The sequence below is a fragment of the Manacus candei genome, unplaced genomic scaffold, assembly GCF_025592945.1.
Source record: "Manacus candei isolate 608988 ecotype Guabito, Panama unplaced genomic scaffold, ASM2559294v1 h1tg000050l, whole genome shotgun sequence".
Taxonomy (NCBI): domain Eukaryota; kingdom Metazoa; phylum Chordata; class Aves; order Passeriformes; family Pipridae; genus Manacus; species Manacus candei.
Window position 1 is genome coordinate 15,222,760 of NW_026138098.1, and position 21,867 is coordinate 15,244,626.

At 50.2% G+C, this 21,867-nt stretch overlaps 1 protein-coding gene across 8 annotated transcripts in view; it reads right to left on the minus strand.

Moving 5' to 3' along the window:
- Nucleotides 1-21,867, minus strand: part of DNMBP (dynamin binding protein) — a 33,710-nt gene that overhangs the window by 11,237 nt on the left and 606 nt on the right. Inside the window, exons 1-6 of one of the 8 annotated variants that reach the window (XM_051801242.1) lie at nt 16,901-18,766; nt 15,663-15,885; nt 15,378-15,542; nt 13,806-13,984; nt 11,452-11,574; nt 8,958-10,898 (exon numbers count right to left, since the gene is read on the minus strand). In XM_051801242.1, coding sequence (XP_051657202.1) covers nt 8,958-10,898; nt 11,452-11,574; nt 13,806-13,950 — 2,209 coding nt within the window. In that variant the 5' untranslated portion in view covers nt 13,951-13,984; nt 15,378-15,542; nt 15,663-15,885; nt 16,901-18,766. Of the gene's footprint in view, nt 1-803; nt 3,586-4,844; nt 6,691-8,957; nt 10,899-11,451; nt 11,575-13,805; nt 13,985-15,377; nt 15,886-16,900; nt 18,771-19,475; nt 21,853-21,867 lie in introns of those variants that run through there. The other 7 variants (XM_051801247.1, XM_051801246.1, XM_051801243.1 and 4 more) reach the window with 7 other exon arrangements.

Below are 21,867 nucleotides of genomic sequence, written 5' to 3' on the forward strand. Positions count from 1 at the left end.
CCATTTTACTTCACAGATTTTCTATTTAAATGTTACTTTTCAATTTGAGTCATCATGCCCATCAATTTTGAAGGCATTAAGACCACAGCTAGAACAGACTCTATTAGCCTGCAGGAATGTGACTGGTATTTCTAATGAAGCCACCGAATTCCGATCCAGTGACAAATTCAAGTTTACCCATGACACAGTTGCCAAATGGGCATTTAGAAATACATTTCCAAAAACAGTGTTCTCAATCATGATTTTCAGAGGCTCAGATTTTGTTCTCTTGTAGGTTTTGCTCTGTAATTTGCCTCTCTAAATTCAAACCTCCTAACAACATCATTTTCTCTATCCCCTTTGGCAAATTCGCAACATGTCCTTGGCTCTTCAGAATGGTTTGATGGTCTGCGACAGCCTCCCAGGAGCACCTGCTTTTGAGCTTTCCTAGTAGCCTGCAGAGCCTTGAGAGATTCAACACTAGCTCACCCTGGAAATGAGGTGTCAAGCTGGAGCACATTCCCACTTCTGCCCTTCCCGTGGAAGCTGTGATTTACTACCACAATCACACGGCTCATCCTGCTTGTCTGAGAAATGCCACTGTCATCAACTTTCTTCCAATTAACGAAAACTTCGAATTCTTGTTACCTAACCTCCTCGTGGGAGCACACATGCAATTAGAGGTTTTCCCTGCCCCACTCTGGAAGCAGAGTTGACCCACAAAGACCAGATCCAATGGGATGCATGTCCACCACGCACAGGCTGCAGGGCTCCCCCGAAGGTCTGCATCGCCCCCCGGCTGCTCCTTCCTCGCCAGGGCTCACCTGCCAGCATCCCCCGTGGCTCGGCGCAGCCTCGCAGGGCGCACACGCTGCTAAGGCGATCCGCACAGTCTGCGGAGGGACGCGCCGCCCATCCGCACCGGGTCGGCGGGCAGGAACCTCCGTGGGAGATGCACCCAGCCCCGAGGCAAGCCCAGCCCCAGGTTCACAGCTCAGCAGAGTCAAGCAGTGAGTCAGGACAAAACAAACCAGCTGCAAATATTTGAAGTATGTGGAGGCCAGGAGGGGAGGAGCCGATCATGAGAGGGGAGGCGATGAAACTAGGGCAGGGAATAATTAATCTGAGCAAAAGGCTAAACTCGCTGCCAGGAGCAGGATCTGGCTGGGGTGGAAACTCTTACTCTGGACACTGGTAATATGCCAGTGAGCTGAACAGGAACAGAATGAGGATGTTTTCCCAGGGCCACTGGAATGGCTTGATGGCAGACTTACAGCCTGCTTGGTGGGGATGTTTCTACGTCAGGTAAGATCACAGCCATCACCCCAAACAGCCTGTGGTTGCCCAGACAGTCCCACGGCATTCAGTGTGAACAGGGGATGATCCCAACCCATGACACAGAAAACAGTGAAGTAGTATGATGGTGTACAAAGAGCTAACCTAAAACTGAGGCAGGGCATCAATGAAAGTGTGAGCAAAAACACTGATGGAAAAAAGAATGAAAGCTGAAAGTTCTTAAAAAAGGATGTTTTAAATACATAATCCAAAAAACATCAAGAGAACAGTATTGATGAAAAATCTGTCCAGCATTCATGCTTCAATAAAGGCAGCAAATATAAATTAATGAACATAGAATACCACATAATAGACACTAGACACACCAGGAACTCTGAAGTACAGAAAAATTCTAAAAGAAAGATATAAAGAAAAATCCATGGATGATAGAATTAAGAATTCAGTTTTATTTTTTTAAATGAGGAAATAAAATGCTACTTTATAATAGACTTATTTCCATCCAGGACAAAAAAAAAAACAAACCTTACAATGACACAATCCCACAAGTAGGCAGATATAATAAAATTTTTTGTAAGCTTGGCAAAAAAGTAGAATTATGCAATAAATATTCTGTTTATTTCTTAATATAAAACAAAAAGAAGACCTTGCTAACTGGTACCTTGAAAACTCACTGCCAGTAGAGACTATCCAGAAAAGAGGGCATTTCTAATCAGGTTCTCCAGAGACTGTATTTAGTTAATCCTACAAAAGATTTAAAGTAAATGGAAAATCACTGCTCTCATGTAGAGAACTGAGCATCAATTCAACAGGATCACAAATAAAGATGAGGCATATGAGTCACTGAGTGATCCAAGGTACCCTGAATAAGATGGAATTATGCAAACCAAGGAGGTTTAATGCAGACAAATGCATTAATGTATTAATGGGGACAAGAAACACAGCCACACACAGGACTGTATTCTGGGGAGTAATTCTTTTGCTTGGCCAGCCAAAACTCATCAGGAGTTTCCCAAGTGCTGCGCAGGAGCACAGTAAGGTAAATGGTGCAAGCAAGTGCTGACACCCACCCAGAATGTGAAGTTCACTGTTTTAAAAGAGTCTGAACTGACAAATCAGTGAGCATCAGGAAGAATAGACAGTGAGAGGTCTTCCTGTGAGTCTTTGACATGAGTATTTTAAGACTCTATTCACTGCAAAGAACTGAAGACTAAAAAATTACTTAATTATAGTACCTGCCTCAGAAGACTATCCCTCAACTAAAAAGCTCTAATTTAGTAGAAAAAGGTTGGAGTTCAGAGCTGAAACGCAACACATTAGCATGTAAAACCTTTAAGAGTGATGGTGACTAAGCAGCAAAACTATGACAGGGTTCTCCTTCTGTTGATGTGTCAGGCAGACACATCTGAGTCTCATCCCAGAACAGGTGCTCTAACCAAGTAGCTGTCACCAGGTTACACCGTAGAGAAATCTGTAAGAAGTGTGATAATCCCACTTGCAGAAAAGATCATCCCTGCTGGTCTGGAAGTGTTCAAGGCCAGGCTGAATGGGGACTTGGGTAACATGATCTAGTGGGTGGCATCTCTGCCCATGGCAGGGGCGTTGGAACTAGATGATCTTTAAGGTCCATTCCAACCCAAGCTACTCTATGATTCTTTGATCTCTCACTGGGGCTTTCAAGTCCTAAATTCTGTTACTCTGTGGATGGAGGGGGAACCTGTGAGAGAAGTGGACAGCATTAGAAAAGGTGCCTGCAGCACAGACAGAGGGAAAACCAGAGCTGACTTTTTCCTGCCAGGTGGGCAGGAGGCTGTCTGCTGCCAAGCACAATGGGAGGTCTTTTGGGGAGGCTCCCGGGTGCTGGTGGGGTCTTACATTGAGGCAGCTGCATCAACAAAGCATTACATGCCAAGAAGGGCTGTTGCTGGTCCAGCACTGTGCCCTAGCAGGGCAGGAGGACAAATGTAACAGACAACTGCAGCCAGAAACAGGCCACAGGATGAACATAAGAGTATTTCAAATACCTAGAGCCCTTTCCCTCCTTCCCTGCTGTGGGATACTGGCGCTGATGGCAAGGGCATCCTGCCCTGCACCTCTCACAGCCCCCGAGACTACCACAGTGGGGAAAAGTTCAACAACCCTCAAAAGGGAAGACTTTCACTCAGCATTGCTGAGTCCCTTCAACTCTAGCAGAAGCTGGACAGGCCAGCACTGCTCCAGCCTCCTAAGGCTTTCTGGACTGTGTCCCACCTCACTCCCTGGCCCCTCCTGGCTCCCCTGCTGCCCTTTGGACATCTTGGCACTGCAAAGCCTCTCCCTTCCCTCACCCTGGGGACACAGCTGAGCAAAGTCCCACCCTAACAGAGCGGCCTGAGAGTGCAGAAACGCAGCCACCGCAGCCTGCTTAATCAAAAGGCTTAATCTCCAAAGGACAGACTTCATGTTAAGGCAAAGGCAGATGTAGCCTCCAGCTTTGCCAACTCTTTGGCCATCGCACGGTTTTCCTCCGCATTTCATTCCCACTTCACAGAGAGTTCACACACACAGCTACCGCAGACAGACACTGGCAGAAAAGGCACGTAAACAAACAGGTTTCAGACTCACAGCTGCCCAACAGGGAACCCTGTCCATCAAGAAGGGCTCCTTTAGTCCCTCTGCCCAGACCTTAACACCTTGTTGCCACTTCCCCAACACACACTAATATTCTTGCAAGAACAAGCCAAGCTGCACAAAGCTGTCTGCAGCTGACTCTGTCCCAGCCACAGCATCAATGGAATGATTTTGCCCATGCCAAGACAGCTCAGGCCTTTCACTTTGGTATTTCTTCACCTCCAGAGTGCTGGTTGATGGGACTGGAGACCTGCGGATGGCTTGGGGACCCAGGACATGGAACTGCTGTAGCACAGGCAAGGGAACACTGCAGTAGCGAGGGGCTGGCGATGCAGGGGATTCCCAAATGTGACAGCCCCCCAACATGCAGGTACCTCAATGTCCTGCCCATGTGCATTACACAACTACAAAGTACTTGCTCTCCGCTTATGTCTGAGTGCTACACCAACTTCCTCTACTTCCTGCTTCGTGCTGCCTGTGATCAGCTGCCATACTCACGCTCTAAGCCAGGAATTGGTTCCTAAACATCAAATCTGTTCACGATGGGTTATAAAAGTAAAACAGGTAGTGGGAATAACCCCAGCACCCCACCCTTTCCCACATGAGGAACCTCCTCAGGACCCTGAGAGACTAGACAAAAGAACAGGGCCACAAGTTTTAGGGTGTACCTAAAACACTGGGAACACAGATGGAGGAGCAAGAGAAAGGACAGCAGCAAGTCTGTATTGCCTGTGCTTCCCTCCCACCTGGGCCTCTGTGAAATCCCCTTGCAGGGCAGATCAGCAATTGTGCAGAGGGGTAACAACCATGATGCTCATTTCAGCAAGTCCCAGGGAGAAGCCTTCCCATGAGAGCCCGTCAGTGCTGGCCACTCCCACCTGTGTCAGAGTCCTGGTGCTGCCCCAGTGCCAGGGCAGAGCACAGGCACACCCAAGGCAATTGCCCACTATTTCCCCGTGTACCTTGCTTTTTCTTCCTGGTCTGCACAAACTCTGAGTGCCGCAGGGCACTGGGAGCCGTCCGTCTGTAGAAGCTGTTTCGCTGCAGCACAGAGCCCACCCTGTTCGTGTCCTCGGCCTCCTGCTCCCAGACCTGGCTCCAGTCCGGCCGGCCCGTGCGTACCCTCGAGCGCTCTGCTCCACTGCTGCTCTTGGCCAGCATCCCAGGCCCTGGGGCTGCTCCTTCCAGCTCCCCACAGCCATTGGAGTCAATGTCCCACATCTCGAACTGTGTGTAGCAGGTACCTGACCCCAGGCTCACACTACTGTCTAAGGACCTGCCTGCCAAAGCAGGAACTTCACAACCTCTGTCCAGACTGCTGTGGTCTATGACATGGCCTTTGGGCTGCCTGTGCCGTTCAATGTCTTCTTGGTCTACCTGGTCTCCGATACCTACACACTGCCTTTCCTGATCTCTATATGCCCCAGAGCCTCCATCCTCTCTATACCACCTTTCCCCTTCCCTATATACTCGATTGCCTCTGTCCTCTCTATACTGCCTTCTTCTCTCCCTATACTCCCCAGAGTCCCTCTCTTGCCTATACCCCCTTTCCTTCTTCCTATAATGTCTTTCATCCTCACTGTAGTCCTGATACCACCTTCCCCTCTCCCCATGGCCTTCAGGGCCTCTATCGCCTCCATACTGCCTTCCCCCCTCCCTGGACTGCCCAGGTACTCTGTCCTCTCTGCTCCGCCCTTCTCTTATCTCAGAACTGCAGTTTCTGTATTGAATGTCCTCCTTCTCGTACGCCCTGTAGTTTCTACCCTCTGTATCCTGGCTTTTGCCTTCCCAAGCACCATCTGCTCTCCTGCAGCCCATGTACTGCACATCTCCCTTCCAAAAACCTCCACAGTCTACATTCATGCTCTGTTGGTCCACAGAGAAGCCCTCTCCTCTCCTGTAACTGTCCCAGCCACCGTCTGCTCCCTGGCTGCCTGGGTACTGCCTCCTTGTCGCCCTGGGTCTGTCACTGCAGCCAGCCTCCCTGCGCAGCGCAGCCACCCCAGCTACGTCCTCTCTCCGTATGGCACAAGAGTCCTCATATTCCCAGCTGAGGAGTCGCCGTTCCTGTCTTGGATCTTCCACGCAGTGTTTCGACCCAGGATAAGAGCACATAGTCCTGCGGGGTATGGAGCAGGGGCTAACTCCTCTCACTGTCTGCTCCCTGAGCCCAAGCCCGGGCTGACGCTGTTTCTCCGCTCTGCTCCAGTGCTCCTGTCCCAAGTGAAATGCAGGTGCTGCTTCCTGAAACCAGTCAGCAAGGGTAGGAGGAGGCGCAGGCCCAATCACTGCCAGCCCTGGCCTCCTCCACCTGCTGCCCAAAGTAATCAGTAACCAGCCCCGAGGAGGGAAGCCGAGGCTGGGCAGGCTCTCGCTGCCCAAACCGGCTCCGCAGCTTTGCCAAAGCCTCTCCTCAGGCAGCTCAGAGGCAAGGAAGAGGAGGGCACTGGAGCAGGCAGAGGCCCTGCCCCAGACCAATGTCCTCAGGGAAGGGAAACAGACCGTGTGTGAGACTGCAGGAAGCCACAAACCAGAGATGGGATACCAGGTCTCCTTCCACTGCCTTCACATTCCTAATGGCGTGGAGGCTAAACAACGCAGTCTAGAGGAGGCTGGGCTCTGCTCCACACCTCACAGGGGCAAACTGAGGCCTTCAGGCTGCCCCTGGCTCAAACCTGATGCTGAACCCACCCTTTTCCCAGTCCTCACCCACAGTCACTGGAAGATCAGGAGAGGAGCTGCTCCCTGCAAGACAGAGCCCCCCCAGTAGTGCCTACACAGTGCCGTGCAGCCACAGCTGCCTGGTTCCCTGCTCCAAGGTGAACAGCTGCTCTACCTGCTGACAGGAACAGCCTTGAAGGGATTACCTGGCTTATGGAGTTCAGTGCCAACACAAAATATAAATTTTCAGGAGGCTACAGAAACATGCAGTCTAGTAACACCTCTCACTGCAGGGCACAGCATATTCCCAGTTTTCCATGCCAAATGCAGAGCTCCTATAAGAAACCAACAATGCCCTACATGCCCTAGACAGAAAGCATGGGAGTCCATGGATGTCATCCGTGTCTCAGGTTTTTTCAACACTTGTTAGAATGCACAGCCCATGCTCTGTGCTGGTAGAAGACAACAATAAAACCTATGGACTCTCCTACTCCAACTGCAGGAGGGCAAGCGCTAATCCTGCCCAAGCCAGGCGAACCCCCAGTGTGCACAAAGACACACCAAAGAAGCAATGTGACAATTTTAAACATGTGTTGTAGAAAACCACATACTTTCTATATGTGGTTTGGTTCTATATCCCAAAGGATAGGCTGAATTCCCCCAAGACTACATCAGCCCTGCTTTGGTTGCTGGTCAAAGCTTAGTGAAAGCTTTTCTCCCACCAGTGTGCCTCCATGTTCCCCTAACAACGGCAAGGCAGAGGTCACGCCTCAGGCATGGCACAAACTCATTTTGCTGAGCTGATGCAAAACCCTGTTACTGATCTGGCCTGCTGCACTAGAGCTGGGCTAGGAAGCCTGAGACATGCTCTCTGGCTACACTCAGATGTGGCAGGAAGGATGTGACAAAGCTTAGGTAGAAAACATCTTTATCACAGGACCAGAGAGGTTACTTACAAATCCTCAGGTCTCTTTGAACTGGTGAAAAATCCTCTAGGACTACTGAGGGGATACTAACTTGAGCATGTCTCAGGATAGTGCATTAGTTCTTGCTTAAAACTTCCAGTTTCAGGAACCAACAGGGCACAGGTTTTACAGGATCTGTCCTCTGCCAGGAAGCACTAGGACGGTAAGAGAAGTTTCCCAGAAAGATCCATCCCATTAGAAAAATTCCCTTGAGATTCAGCCTAGAGTTTTCTCTTCCTACCTTCAAGTTATTTCGTCTTGTCTCATATCCTCTAAGCCTCCTTCCAAGCGTCCCTCTTGCACACCGCTGATGTGGAGGCCGTTTGTCACCCTATTTTCCTGGGGCACCTGAATCTGCCTTCATTCCCATGTGCTCTGCATCAGACACGATCGTGCAACAAAGTGCCTGGGCTTCCCAGCACTGATAAAGCAGTGGGCAGATGGAGGCAAGGAAGTCAGAGTGAGTAATCCCCAGGCAGGAGCTGGCATTTCACTCCACCTCCTGAATGCAGTGCCCACATTTCCTGCACATCGTGGGTTTCAGTAACAGAACTGTGGTGTCAGAGCTCCTGGGAGAAGCTGGGGAAGGGACTGTGGGATAAAACGTATGTGGTCTCATCTTTATACTTTGTCTACTGTAATACCAAGTGTAACATAATTAACAGCACTGAACTTTACATGGCATCTTTGGGTTTCAGAGGCCAAACGTGCTGATATAATCATCGCAAATTTCTCTTCCCTGACTAATTTTTTGGGGCTACGTGGACAAAAGTTATCTTTCCAGCTAAAGATTTGCCACAATTTAAAGCTCTTTGTTGCTGTTACCAACAGCACGGTGTCATTTTCCTATCTAGGACTGCATGGATGGCAGAAGCACAGGGTCAGGCTTTACTTTTTGCCCACTAATCCATCACACTCCCAGGCCAGGTTCAGTCCCCTTCTGTGCATCCACTCTGATCTGAGTGACAAGGCCCCACAGGTCTGTATCACCACCAGAACAGAAACCACAGGAAACTCAGTGCCCTGACAGGCTGATGGCAGTCACACCACAGACATCAACTCAAATCTCAAGCAAAGCCACTCTGAAGCTGCTGCTCACTCCCCTACAGCTAAGAGGGGATGAGGCAGGGAGGTTGAAACTGTAGCAGCTCTGCTTTTGCTTAATAGCAAGGATATACTGGGAACGGATCAGATGAAGGCTCTGGATGGATGGTGGGGCCAGAAGAGGAGACGGGAGAGTTGAAAGGAAAAGTGGGTGGGGAAGACCGGGGCAAAGGGATGTTCAGAGAAAGACACTGATTCTCCAAAGCAAAATCATGATGATTTGACTGCTTACAAAATTACCAGGAATTAAAGAAGGGTATAAAAGACTGGTTTCAATAGCATCTCTAAACAGCAGGGGCAGTTGTCCCCCTGAAGAACCCCCATCCCATGCTGCTGTAGACTCACCTCTCAGCTCCTGCAGCTCCATGCTGAGGCTCTCAATGTTGGAGTCACAGAATTCAAGGTTTTCCATGGTCTCTGCTCTCACCAGCTCATCCTGCTGCTCCTCCAGCATCAGGCTTAGCTCAGCACGGGTCTTGCCATAAGCTTCCAAGTCTCGCTCTACCTCTCCAATCCTAGTCAGCAGAATGGAGCAGGGGGAAGCTGATCCTGCCTGTGTCAAGTCCTCACGTCCCTCCTCCACCCGCTGCTCTGGGGTGCTGGGCTGAAGCTGTGCAGGGGCCACATTTTTCTGCTGGTTGCCTGACGGAGGCCGGGGTGCAGGCCGGGAGGGCTTGACCGAGAAGGACAGAGACCTGCCTTTGGATGTTTGGCCACCCAGCGTGTGCACAGGGGTTGTTGCAAGGCTGGGCCGAGGAGGGGGTGGCCTCAGGGCCCTCCTCCTCTCTGTCTGCCTGGAGTGGGGGACAGACACAGGAGACCCACGGACAATGTCCTTCTCAGAGCTGTAGTCCAAGATAGAGAAATGACGGGAGACTTTGTTCTGCTCAGCACTGGTACTTGACAGACTCTTCTCAAACTGTGCCAGCTGCTCCGTCAGTTTGGAGTCAAGGTCTGTGCAGCTGTCCCCCTGCACTGCAAGTGGGCAGCACTCCCCCCAGTTCCCAGCCCACGTGTCCAGGCCCACCTGGGCAGCTCCTGAGCTGGAGGAACAGGGCTTGGACTTCTCCTGTTGACTGTCCATCCAATTGTCTAGATCCTGGGTGCTGCTCTGGATCTCCTGGGGCTGGGATGCTGCCCAGCTGTTAGAAGATGAAATTGCCTGGCTCCTGTAAGGATCTTGGGGGACATGGGAAGCCTGCAAGGGCACAGCGGGACTGTCTCCATCGTGCTCAAGCAGAGCGTGACATTCTGATTTTCCTGGGGAGGCTGAAATGGTCCCCCCAGGCTCCAACTCACCTGCTTGGCCAGGCCTGTTGCCCTGTGGAGGAGGCAGCTGAGCAGAGAGGAGAAGGCCATTGACGGTCTTCATGCAGGCAGAGGGGAGGGAGTCCACTGGGCCTTTGGGATGTAGCCCTTGGTGTCCTGTGCTGGGAAAGGCCTGATGCTGTCTCAAGTCAGTTGCAAGAGGACCCTCTGACCTCCCCACCTTGTGAGACAAAATGGTGGCAGGCTCAGGGTGTGCAGCCAAGCCCTCTTCCTTTTCCCTGCCATCTTTCCCTAGCAAAGGAAGAGCTTCAGAGCCGGTGTTTTCTGGGTCTTGATGGATGGACAACCCACAGCTGTCTTCACCTTGCAGATCCCCAGCACACACCTTTACCCTGCAAGCCTCAGAGGCTTCCAGCCTCACAAATCTGTGTGGAAAGATGCCACGTTTTCCTCTCAGCTCCCCCTCCAGCCAGCCATCCTCCAGAACGCCAACAATCCGAATCCTGTCACCCACATCAAAATCCAGTTCCTTGGACTCCATGGCTTGGAACTGATAGAGGGCAACACCATAAGTGTTCCCTGGCTCTTCGTCCTCCTTGGGGGGCATCTCCACTGTCCCATTGGTGTCACAAGTCCCAGTGGGCTCTGGATCCACTGAGGTTCCTGGTGCTCGCAGAGGAGTAAGCAGTTCCACAAAACCCTCTGGAAAAATGCCTCTGCAGCCTCTGAGCTCACCTTCAAACCAGCCAGGCTCTGGGACACCAACAATGTTGATTACATCCCCTTCCCTGAAGTCCAGTTCCTCCTCTAGCTGAGCAGACAGGTCCATCAGGGCCCAGGCTTGGCCCAGTGAGTAGGCAGGCACCTCCAGGAGAGTGCTCTGGGACAGCTGACGTCTCCGAACTGAAAGGCACAGCTCCCGCACACATGATGAGGGGAAAAAGCCCTTGGAACCCCAGCTGCTCCGGCCCTGGAGCCAGCTGGAGGCCAGGGACCCCCCCAGGATCACCAGGTCTCCTGCAGAGAATGACAAACACCAGTTCAAAACTGCTCTCGTTATTGCTTCCTACCTCTTATTCTTGCCTTCCTTTGACCCTCCTGGCTGTGGGTGAGGTCTGGCACTCTGCGAGAGCACAGCACATGCTGGGGATGCACATGAGAACAGGATGGGGTAAGGCATGAAGTATCAGCAGCCTCTTGCACACACATGTAAGATACACAGTTTTGGCTGCAAAGACACGAAGGTGCATTAAAGCTTTGATTTCTCCCCCAAATGCAAGTCTAAGATTTGGGTATTGGAGGTCAGTTAAAAGGCAGCTGTAAATTTACTATGATAGGCGACTCCAACTTCTGGAGTTTCATGAGTAACGACAGATCATGAGAAACTGGTATCAGAGTGGCAGAGGCCCAGAAGTTCGTGGTGGATTTGACAAGACCCATGTCATGAGGTACTAGGAAGTTCACCTCTCTCTTCTGTCACTCTAGGCAGGATGCTGTGACTAGGTTCATCTGTCTGGAAGGACAGATGAGGCTTACGAGCTGCAAATCAAAAGAAGGGAATGGAGATTACCTCTCTGCAATGATAAGCTCCCTGGCTCTTGAGATGTGAAGTCATTGGTACAAACAAGCAGTTTTTCTCCCTGCTTCAAAGGAGGAATATCCACAGGTTCAACAAAGCTGCTAGGAAACTGCCCTAAAAGGAGAAGCAGTTGTCAGCAATGAGTCTTTCCTGTAGCCCACCACTACCTCCACCCTCCTTCTAGATTTTGGGATCTATTTATCTCCTGCTAAAGGAAAATACTCATTTATCCTGGGTGCCTCAATGGCATGGTGGAAGAGAAATGAGTTTGGGAGTCAGGAATTCCTGAGGTTTTAAATGCTTATGAACTGACAGAGAACAAAAAGCTTTCTGCCCTCAGATCACTCCAGGCAACCAACACACTGTGTTCATCACTGGGACTGTGCCATCAGCATGGAGCTTCTGGGAACAGACATACTAGGTTTTCTCTGCTTTTACTGCTTCCTTCCCAACTCAGATCCAGACGAGAACGAAGAGATCCATAGTGCTGGATGCTGTTTTCTGACTGGGCATACCCACCTGGTGCTCCTGCCTCTATAAGGCTTGGCCCCCGTGCAGCCTCGGCACAGAAGTCAAGCCACCACACTGAGGATGGCCAAATCAGTGAGTCACAGGCTCTGTCACAGCTTCAGCACTGCTGAGACTCCAGGGACCTTCCCCACATTGTCACTCTGTGCACCTGTTTCACCATGGCTCCCATTGCTGGATGCCCAGCTATTCTGAACAGGCCCCAGCCAGGCAGGGCAGAGCACACTTGTTGGCCATCACAGGATACCACTCAGCTACTAATTTCAGTCCTGGAGAATAGGACATGGCAGAGCCCACTGCAAAGGCCACTAAATTCACTCATTCCTATATAATGTGATGGAGTATGGGCTAGTAGCACTTCCAGCATTCCTTCTTACTGATCCAGTATTTTCTAATAAAACCTGGAAACACCATATCTTAGACATCCAGAGCTTAGCACTGGCTTTAGGCAGTTTGACATCCACCAGCCTCAGCTGCTTCCTTCCAGTTTTAACCAGTTCTACCTCTTTTTCCATGTCTTAGTTTCCTGCTCTATGGAAACAACATAATGCTGTTAGAAAGAAAGTCATGGAGTTACAGTAATTATTCCACACTAATTATTCCAGAGTAATGAATATTAAGCACCTTCACAGCTTCTATTCAAAAGTGCTTTTCCAATCCCCTACAACTTCAGCTTAGAAAGCTGAGTAGAAAACTACAACAGCTGTTCCAAGAGAAAGCAGGAATGCAAGTGGGTTTTGAATTAAAGGTCATTAAAAACCATTCCGTTTGACTTCAGCACTTTTTTTTATCTTTAAGCTACGAAACACATCTGTTTACTATTCCTTAATAGCTTCATCTGCTTGAGAACAACCTCACCACTGGAAGACAAAACTGCGGTAAGAACTGCAGATGTAATTTTTGCCCAGTGACTTTGGCAGCAGCAGCAGGATCAGGCACATTCGTTCAATGTCATTTATCAGCGACATGTAGCACAGGAGAGAAGTCCTCTCCAACTTTGCTCCTGTCTATTTTTGTTTTAGACAGTTTGTTAGGAGAGCTCAGACTGCTGCTACAATAGCAGCTCCATCTCTACAGGCAGAGATGAAACTCCAGTCCCATCCTCCTGCTGAAGACAGAGGCAGGCTTATGACTTGAAGTGCCCTGGTTTTCCTCTCCCTGAGAGCTCACACATCCTCTTAACATCAGTATTAAGATGATAAAATGCTGCCTAAACAGACTCTGTTTCACGATGAGAATTTTGCTGCTTCAGAAGTTTCTCACACCCCTCCAAAAGTTTGAGACTTGCACACTACTTCAGGCACACACATACTGATGGCAGTTTGTGCAGGAAAATGCTTTGAAGCGGAAAGGAGGAAGTGGGGCTGAGTCAGAGGACTTGGGGGGACACATGGACTCTATTGCTGCATCTCCAACTGACTTGACCCGACAAGGTCACTTGGATGCGGATCCATTTCCAGTCTCAGTGCATCTGTTTCCCGTCACTCCTTCCACTGCCACAGCAGGTCAGCACACAAAGTAGCCAGGAAATGGGCTGTCTCACCACAGAGAATGGAACAACCAGTATTGTGAAGCTCTCGTCTTCTCAAGAACTGACCCTTCACTAATCTCTCTCAAAAAACAATAAACAAGCTGTCTGAATAGTTGAGGCAAAGCTGGCAGGCAACCTGCACCCTCAGTCCCAATCAAAGTCCCATGAAAGATTTAGTAAATCAAATCAGGTTCTGCACAGTGCTGGCCAAGGGAAGGGGTGCTCATGGAGTGGATGTTTAGCTGACACATGTATGGATCCAGGTGCAGACACTTCCAGCTCTTACCTGTGACACCTTCCTTCTTGCCAAGGAGCCAGAACTCGTCCACCACAGCCAACACCTCGATGACATCTCCCACAAAGAGGGGCAGCTCTTCAGAGACACTGGGACAGAAATCAAAGACTGCCCGTACCACGGAGCCAGCCTCCATCGCGCAGGGTCTGAAGGCGGATCAGTGCCTAGGGCTGAGACAGTGAGAAGTTTTTTAGCAGCCAGAAACACCTGAAATTATCACATATATGCTCAGAAATTAAAACCCTTGCCATATGCTGCAGGATCCAAGGCTCTCCAGCAATGCAGCCCCTGTGGTCTAAGCTGCCTTGCCCAGCCCCTTTGACTATCTCTGTAGTGCCACGTATTTGTGCTGCAAGGGGGGGGGAGAAGCAGCAAGAAATTTGGAAGTGAATTCCCATCAGGAAGGAAGCAAGAGGAGGGGAGGAAACTCAGCATTTCCCTGACATACAGCACAGGGCTCTGAGCCCGCCAGGGGCGGGTGAGCAGACAGCACCATCCACTTGCATGTCCCACCACACATGCTCTGGCAGGATGGGCACAGGAATCCTCCTCCCCATGCCATCAGGGCCACAGGAACCACATGCTGAAGCAGTGTCACACTTCTGGCCCAGCAAGAGAAGAGGCACAAAGTCCACTGAGGCCACTCATGCCACTATCCTCTTCCCCACTGGTGAACTCTTCCCATCCCCACCTGGGCTGACCCTGCCTGAGCATCCTCAGATGTGACTGGAAATATCCCTTCTGCCTTCTAGGTACCAGGCTCAGTCATCCCCTGGGAGGCATCACCATGGTTCTTGGCAGAAGCCAAGCTGAGATGAGGGTACAGACCCTGTCCAAGGCTCTGGAAGCCAAGGCTGAAACTCCCTTGGCAGGAGACCTAAGGGCAGGCAAAGACCTCCTCAATCAAGGGCTATGTCCTGAATTCCCTCTTCCTCCAGAAGTGGCTGCTGAACCAGGCTCCTGTATCATTTCTGATTTTCAGCCTCACCATCAAGGCAATACATTGCACCAGGGCAGCACAGTCCTGCAGCTTAAGCTGCTCGTTCACCTCCTCCCAGATTCCTTGGAATGGGAACTGAGAAATTCATCCATCCAAAGCAACTGGGAACTTTATTCTTCAACATCAACACCTCAGGCTAGTGAGTGTTTGCCTTCACTTCCTGTCCCACTGCAATTACAGGCACAGGATGGCGCAGCAAACACCTCTCCAAGGTGCTTCCAGAGCCCTGCCCTCTGTGACACTGGGATGTCAGCATCTTCCCCATCAGTCCCCTTGGCACAGGCTGCTTTCCTCCCACATCACAAGCAGAGTCCCTGCTCTGTCCATTTGGACCCAAATTCCCTACAGTGAGACCCAATGTCCTCCCTTCTCAAAGTGCCTCTAAGTGCACAGTGAATGATCACACTCCAAGCACTGCCCAGCCGGTGATACCCGTCCCTTGGGCAGCACGGCTTATCAAATAACCCCGCCCACCTAACAGCACAAAGAGCACAGTGACAACACAACAAAACACACAGGGTCCCTAGGGACCCCATTTCTCCATAGAGCCACACACAGCCCACCTGAGCCCTGGAGAGTCAGGAAGAGAGGAAGCTAACACAGAGAAGAGAAAACATCTCTGCTGATGAGGTGCAGCCAACTTCCAGTGAGAGTGCCAGTGGGGGATCCAGCCAGGGAAAGGCTTTCTGCTGACAGGACCACTCTGTTTATCCAGTCCGACTCACCTCCTGGGAACAAAGCGGGTTTGTACTCAGCAGGAACAGCTTCCTCAGCATGTCTCTCCCCACCCCCATGCCATGCCCCTGCTGCAGCCAGCATGCTGTGCCCTGGCCCCTGGCCACCCTCACCTCTGCCGTCCCATCCGTTGCTCCTATTACTCTCCACTGCCTTCCCCATAGCACGTGGGCTCCTTGGGACACAGGCTGTCCCTTTGTCACCAGCTTTGTGCTGGCTGTACAAACAAAGAGCCCAATATCCAGCAGCCGACAGCACTCTGCCACCAAAAAGAGATGAATGGACTGGAGTGAATCAGGAGCACAAAGAGCTGCAGTTCAGGATAGCAGAAACCTACTGAGGCAGAAGGAGTAACAGTATTAAAAACATGACCATGTGGAGCAGGGAAAAAGATGGAAGAGCCATCAATTAGCTTGGAAATACTAAAGGATCCTTGGGCTGTTTGAGGTGGGGTGGCTGGGACGTGCTGCTGCATGCTGGAAACAGGAGAGCAGCAGCAACAGGCGCAGCCGTAGCAGGCCCTTGCAGGCACCTGGGACTGCTCTCCACCTCCCAGACAGGCTGCCGACTGAGCTCAGGGTCCTAGGAATCCTTGCCACACTCTGAATATTCAAACTACACAGCAGCACCAGACAAAGAGGGCACTACAGGCATAATTGCTGCCTCGGGGTAGTTTCTCCAGGAGCACATGATGGTACAGTAAGATTTCTTGCATTTCTTCTGTCAAAGGTGAAGAATGGGCTGAGGCACGCAAGGATTACGGCATGTGTGCTGCAGACCCAAACCCTGGCTTTGCTGCAGCCGCTGCGGCTGAGGATACGGCCCTCCCACTGATCCTGCCCATGAGAACAGGAGTGTCACTTCCTTGACACACCTGCAGCTCTGGGGACTCATCATTAAAATGTGCAAGATTTTCCAACGAGACAGAAGATTGAGAGTGACAGGCAGGACTGCAATTGCTCCACCATGTATATATTAATTACGGTTATAATAAAACACTAACGTATTCATGTCAAAAGCATTCCCTGAGAGGCAGCTTGTAAGAAAGTGTGAAGTAACTTCTAAAACTGCCAAAAAAGAATCCCACCAGGCTCATGTTCCCTCAGCAGTACCAAGAAGAGCAGGATCACTCCCTGACTCCATCCAAGTCTAGACAGTATGCCCCTGTATTCGCAAGCAGTGAATCAGTCTTGTGGGGTTTGCTTGCTCCATGACAAGAATTGAACACAAAATATTATGTTTTTTGGGACCTTGGCCTCGTCTTACTCCATGCAGTGCCGTCTGCCAAATTTTCTACAAACCCCCACCTAGAGAAGGAAGCCTCCCAACATATTCCAGACTGGAAACTTACTGAGTCCAACTCTTCAGGCTAAATAGCGGGCCCGAGCTTCTCCCAGATCCACCCTAGATGTGGTGAAAACAAACATTCAGCAACAGCTCACGAAGAGGCTCCAGAAGGAAGAGCAGATTGCAGGGAGAGCAGGGCTCCGTCTGTGATCCCCTGTGAGTCACGGCTCCTGACAGCTGGCCAAGCACCATCCCCTCTCACCTTAAGGATGGGTGATCCCTGCCTGCCAGAGGGAAGGAGGGAGGGCTCCGCCACAACTGAGCAAGCTCAGGGATTTCACGCTGGAGGAGGACAGGACTGCGAGTCGCAGGACTCCTGCCCCCACCCAGCAGCAGACCCGCATCCAAAGAGAGCCTCACTGTGAAAGTATGAAGTTGTGGCGCAGCAGCAAACTCACCCCGCTGAGAACACACAGGCTCTGTCTCGCTGCCTGATCCTGCACAAACCAGGTAACGTGTTCCTGGCACTCGACTGCAGCCTGCCTGGTGCTAAGCTCTGGGCCTGACACAAAAGCATTGTGCAGCAAGGCAGAGAGCAGATTCCCAGAGCATTAATCACCCCCACCAGCCTGCCTGCCTGCATGCTCAGCACACAGTAACATTACCTCCATGGAAGACTGCCTATCCCATTTTGCCATTATCTCTGGAGCGTGTCTGGTCCAGCATGGGCTGATGAAAGGAGGGGCTAGAACGCAATGACGGCTATTAACTCTGTTACAATACTGTTTTAAGACCTTAGGCACAGACTGGATCAAGTCACCACAGCCAAGAAAAGGCATTTGCACACAGACTGACAGCTTCTTGTATCCCTCCTCTCTTTTGCAGCTGAGATTGTGCAGGGTAAGAAATCTCAAACGACAGACTCACCAGCATCACAAATAATGGTCAGGCACTTGTCAAAGTACCAGATCACTTAGATGCTGAAGAAAGGATTTCAACCACTTAAGAGATAAGGCAGCAATGTGAAGAGATCATTTTAGGCTGATTACAAAAAGTATTAACAGCCCCAGAAAAAGGAGAGACTCAAAGAGTTTGAAGACAGCTAATCCAGTGGTATTCCCAAAGGGCTGCTCAGATCATGAGATAAAAAACAGTAACGGATGGATGCCACAAATTAGAAGCAAGGCAACCAAACTTAGCAGGTGCTATCACCACTTGTTTCCCCTCTCAATAATACATTTCAGTTTCTCACTGAAGAAGCAGCACTGACTATGGTCAGTATGACAGCACCATAACTGAAAAACTAACGTTTCACCAACAGACCAAAATGTGCCGTGTGGGCTTCCATGGGCACACTGGATTTGCACAAGAGGGACAAGTGGATTCTTGTGCAGCAGATGTCTCAATCTCTTTAAAAATCTTACATCCTGCATGAGCAGTAGACCAGGAATGGGTCAGACTCACAGAAATGTACAAAAAAACAAGCTTGTCACAGAATTATTAGAGAAATTAATATTAAAAATAGTAAACAAATACTGCCAGTGATATTTTTTAAAAATGAAAACCCCCCTGCATTTCACCTACATCTTTTCATGCCTCTTTCCACTCATTATAGCTTAATGTCTGTTCACTGGAAACACAATCCACTCCCAGAGACAGAGACGCCCCTGAGCCCTGTTCAGTGCACCCTCAGGCTGCTGGATCTGGCTTTGACAAGAGATATGCTGCAGCTCTCACTGCACTCTTCAGGATCAATACACAGCACACAGTGGGAGGGAAACAGGAGTTACACTTGGCTTCACACACCATTGTGTCAAGAACAGAAGCTTACTAACTACATGCTGAGGCATTTCTACCTTTTTCCTCTGTTCCTCCTCATGTTCTCCAAATCTGGACAGCCCTCCTTCCCTTCTCCATACCCCACTGCATCTGCACAGCCTGCACAGTCCTCATCCACACTTCTAGGGTAGGACACTACCTGCACACCAGCATGCCCTGACAGCTCTTTCTGGCCTTCAGAGCTGTCGCCACATACAGTGACTCTCCCTGCTCAGAGCAGAACATGTTGCTCTGTAAAGCTCCCCGAGGTCTTGTATATTCCTGGGAGGAATAAACAATACCCCGTTGAGCCAAGCTGCCTGGGCCCCAGCTGGAGATGTTGCCAATGCAGGGACTGCAGCTCTGGCAAACTGCAGAGCTGACCCTATGAATCCCAACAACAGACGACACAAGCAGGACAAAAACCCAACTAATGGTGTTGGGGAGAGGAGCCTTCTCCCACCAGGGAAATGCTGATTGCTGCAGCTTCTTGTTAGGACATGCTGCTTGTCTCAGCAGATCCCAAAGAGTCCCCCTGCTGAGCTTCACACAGTGGGAAACAAGAGATCTCTTCTGCACTCCACCTCCTAACCCCATATGGCTCCCAGGAGGAAGAGGAATCTCCTCACTTCAAAAACAAATAGCCTCTTTTGCTTTGTCTGTTACCTGATATACCAAACATCATTGAAATGAATTCATTTGGGTTCACCAAGCATTACAGAACCAGGACTACCAAGGGCAAAGGCTGCTTAAGCAAGCTCTGGCCTCCCACCACACATGTGGTGGTTTGGGGTATTTGCCATGGGAGCTCTGCCACGTACCACACAAGTCATTGAAACCACTGCTTCTCTCCAGCTGGGCTCTGGCTGTCACAGTGTTCTCACTGGCTCCATTTCAGGATGTGGCTGAAGGCAGGCTGGTGGTGTTTGTGGGGGATAAGTGTGGTGTGGGGAAGAAGAAAGAGGGGCTTGTGCTGGACCAGAAGGCAAGCAAATGAAAGTCATCTGGAAACTAGAACACAGCATCAATTTTTAATGCAAAGCAGAGCACCTTGCCACAACATGTGAGCAAGACGACTGTGATGGATATTTAATCTCTGGCACTGGGGACCTAAGCACGCAAAGACCAGAACACCAGCTTAGGTGACAAGGGTTTCCCCAAATTCTGTACGGAGTGGCTGCACACACCTTACAGACCCTGTTACCGAGTCCTGTCTTCTCTCACCCCGAGGTACACGGTTGTCTCTCTTGCCATTTTTTGTAGACAGACTAAAACAATACAACTTAAAAAAAGGAACAGAAAAAACCTCAAGAGCAGCACCACTTCAGCTGTGCAGTACCCATGGCTGGGCTCCTGGGGGTAAGTAGTATACAATTACAAAATTAGTCATTACACTTTGAGCACATCTAAAACAAGTTGAACTGGGGTACAAGGACATTCCTTAACACTGCAGCACTTGACTTTGCACCCTGAACAATATTCTTCAAGATAACTTTTGGACAGAAGCCCATTATGATGCATTGATTGCTGGGCAGGGAGTCCAGAAATCTGGAAATTATTCGAGTTTAACTTGGAAGCTGTGTTCTTAACCCTCCATCACTCCTGTTCTGCACTGCCTGTTATCTCCGAAGAACCTAAAGCCCCAGAAGGGACTCTGCTGATACCTGGACCTCTTCCTTTCAGAATTCCTAGGTGCTCCTGCAAAGGAAGCAATTTTATTTCCTAAAAGAAATGTTCTAAAAATAAGACAAAGTAAAAGCTGTGTCACTCACGAGTGGGGTTGAGCAACCCTTAGAATGCGATTAGAAATATACTTTTGCTGGAGGATGAAGGGAAATTACCAGTTAAGGTAGCGAAGTGCTAAGGTAAGCACAACTCAGGCTGTCCCATGCGAGCTCATATCACCACTGTCACAAAGTCTGCCTGAACAGTCATCCACTGCAGGGACACCTCACCTGCACTCCGAACCCTGAGATGTCACGCAGCCACACCTCTCATAACAGCTAGCAGAGGTGGTGCCCTGCAAAGCTTTGAGCATCACTTTTTTCCTCTGCCCTACTGCTCAGTTCCCCCCATCCTATTGCCATTTTAATAGTTCTTAAAAACTGTTGTACGCTTGTACTAGTTTTTAATGTCACTGCTAATTCTAAGCGGAGCAGCTGGAGAGAGAACCGAAACCTTTGGCCTTGGCAGAGCAGAGGATTTCACGAACAGAACAGCAGCGGCCAGCTCAGAGACGTGGGCATTACTGGCGCTACGGAGGGCCTCTCACACAAGCAGGACGCATTTAGACACTGCCCAGCACGACTCACAGCCAGAGTGAGTCAAGATGAGGGGGCTGATGGTGACGTCTTGCAGCACGGCACAGAGGCTGTATTTGGCAAAGCATCTGCAAAACTGCAAATTCTGTATCTGTGAACTCTTTCAAACAGAGGAAGATAGAATCGCGATGGAAGCAAAGGGAAGGATGGCAGAGGCAATGGCAAAGAGAGCCTTTTCAGAAGAAACTGAAGGTTATGGAATCATGACAAACCTCAAAACAGATGTTAATGCTTATGACACAACTAAAGGCTTCCTAGGTACTACGGCAAGGAGAACGAGACGTGAAAAGACAGAGGTGGGGGGAGTTCTTCAAACACCAGGAACAGCAGCAGAGGTGTTTGAACCCAGAGGCCAAATCGCATCAAGGACAAGATCAGCTGAGGCACCAATTAGGGTCAGCAAAAGGTACAGCAAAGCAGTAGCAGCTGCCTCTCAGACTGTGCTGAGGGTGACCCAAGCCTCCATCCCCTAGCAAGGCCACTGGAGGAGGCACCTCCAGTTCATCTCTGTTAAAGTACAAGGCAACTGTCAGGTTGAGAGCTATGCAAGAGGGATTTGCATTTGCTGGAATGAAAACAAACAGGAACTCTCTTAAGTTTCTCTTCTCAGGCTGGCTCAAACAGAGTGGATGGCCTTAGAAGAGGATGTGGGAAAGGCACAGGCTGCAACCTGGAGTTTCCGCTATCTGTGTACCACTTGTACCACCTGTGCCACCCTTCACCGGTGCTACCACTCCAGGCTCCCTGCACTAGACCACTCTGGGACACCCACATTGTTTCTAAAGGGCAAGCTGCTCCCCTACAACCAGCTACCTGCCTGGGGGGTGGCCACCCGGGTTACCACTGCCTGCACAGACACGGCTTAAGAGACCACAATCCCAAGGGATGCAAT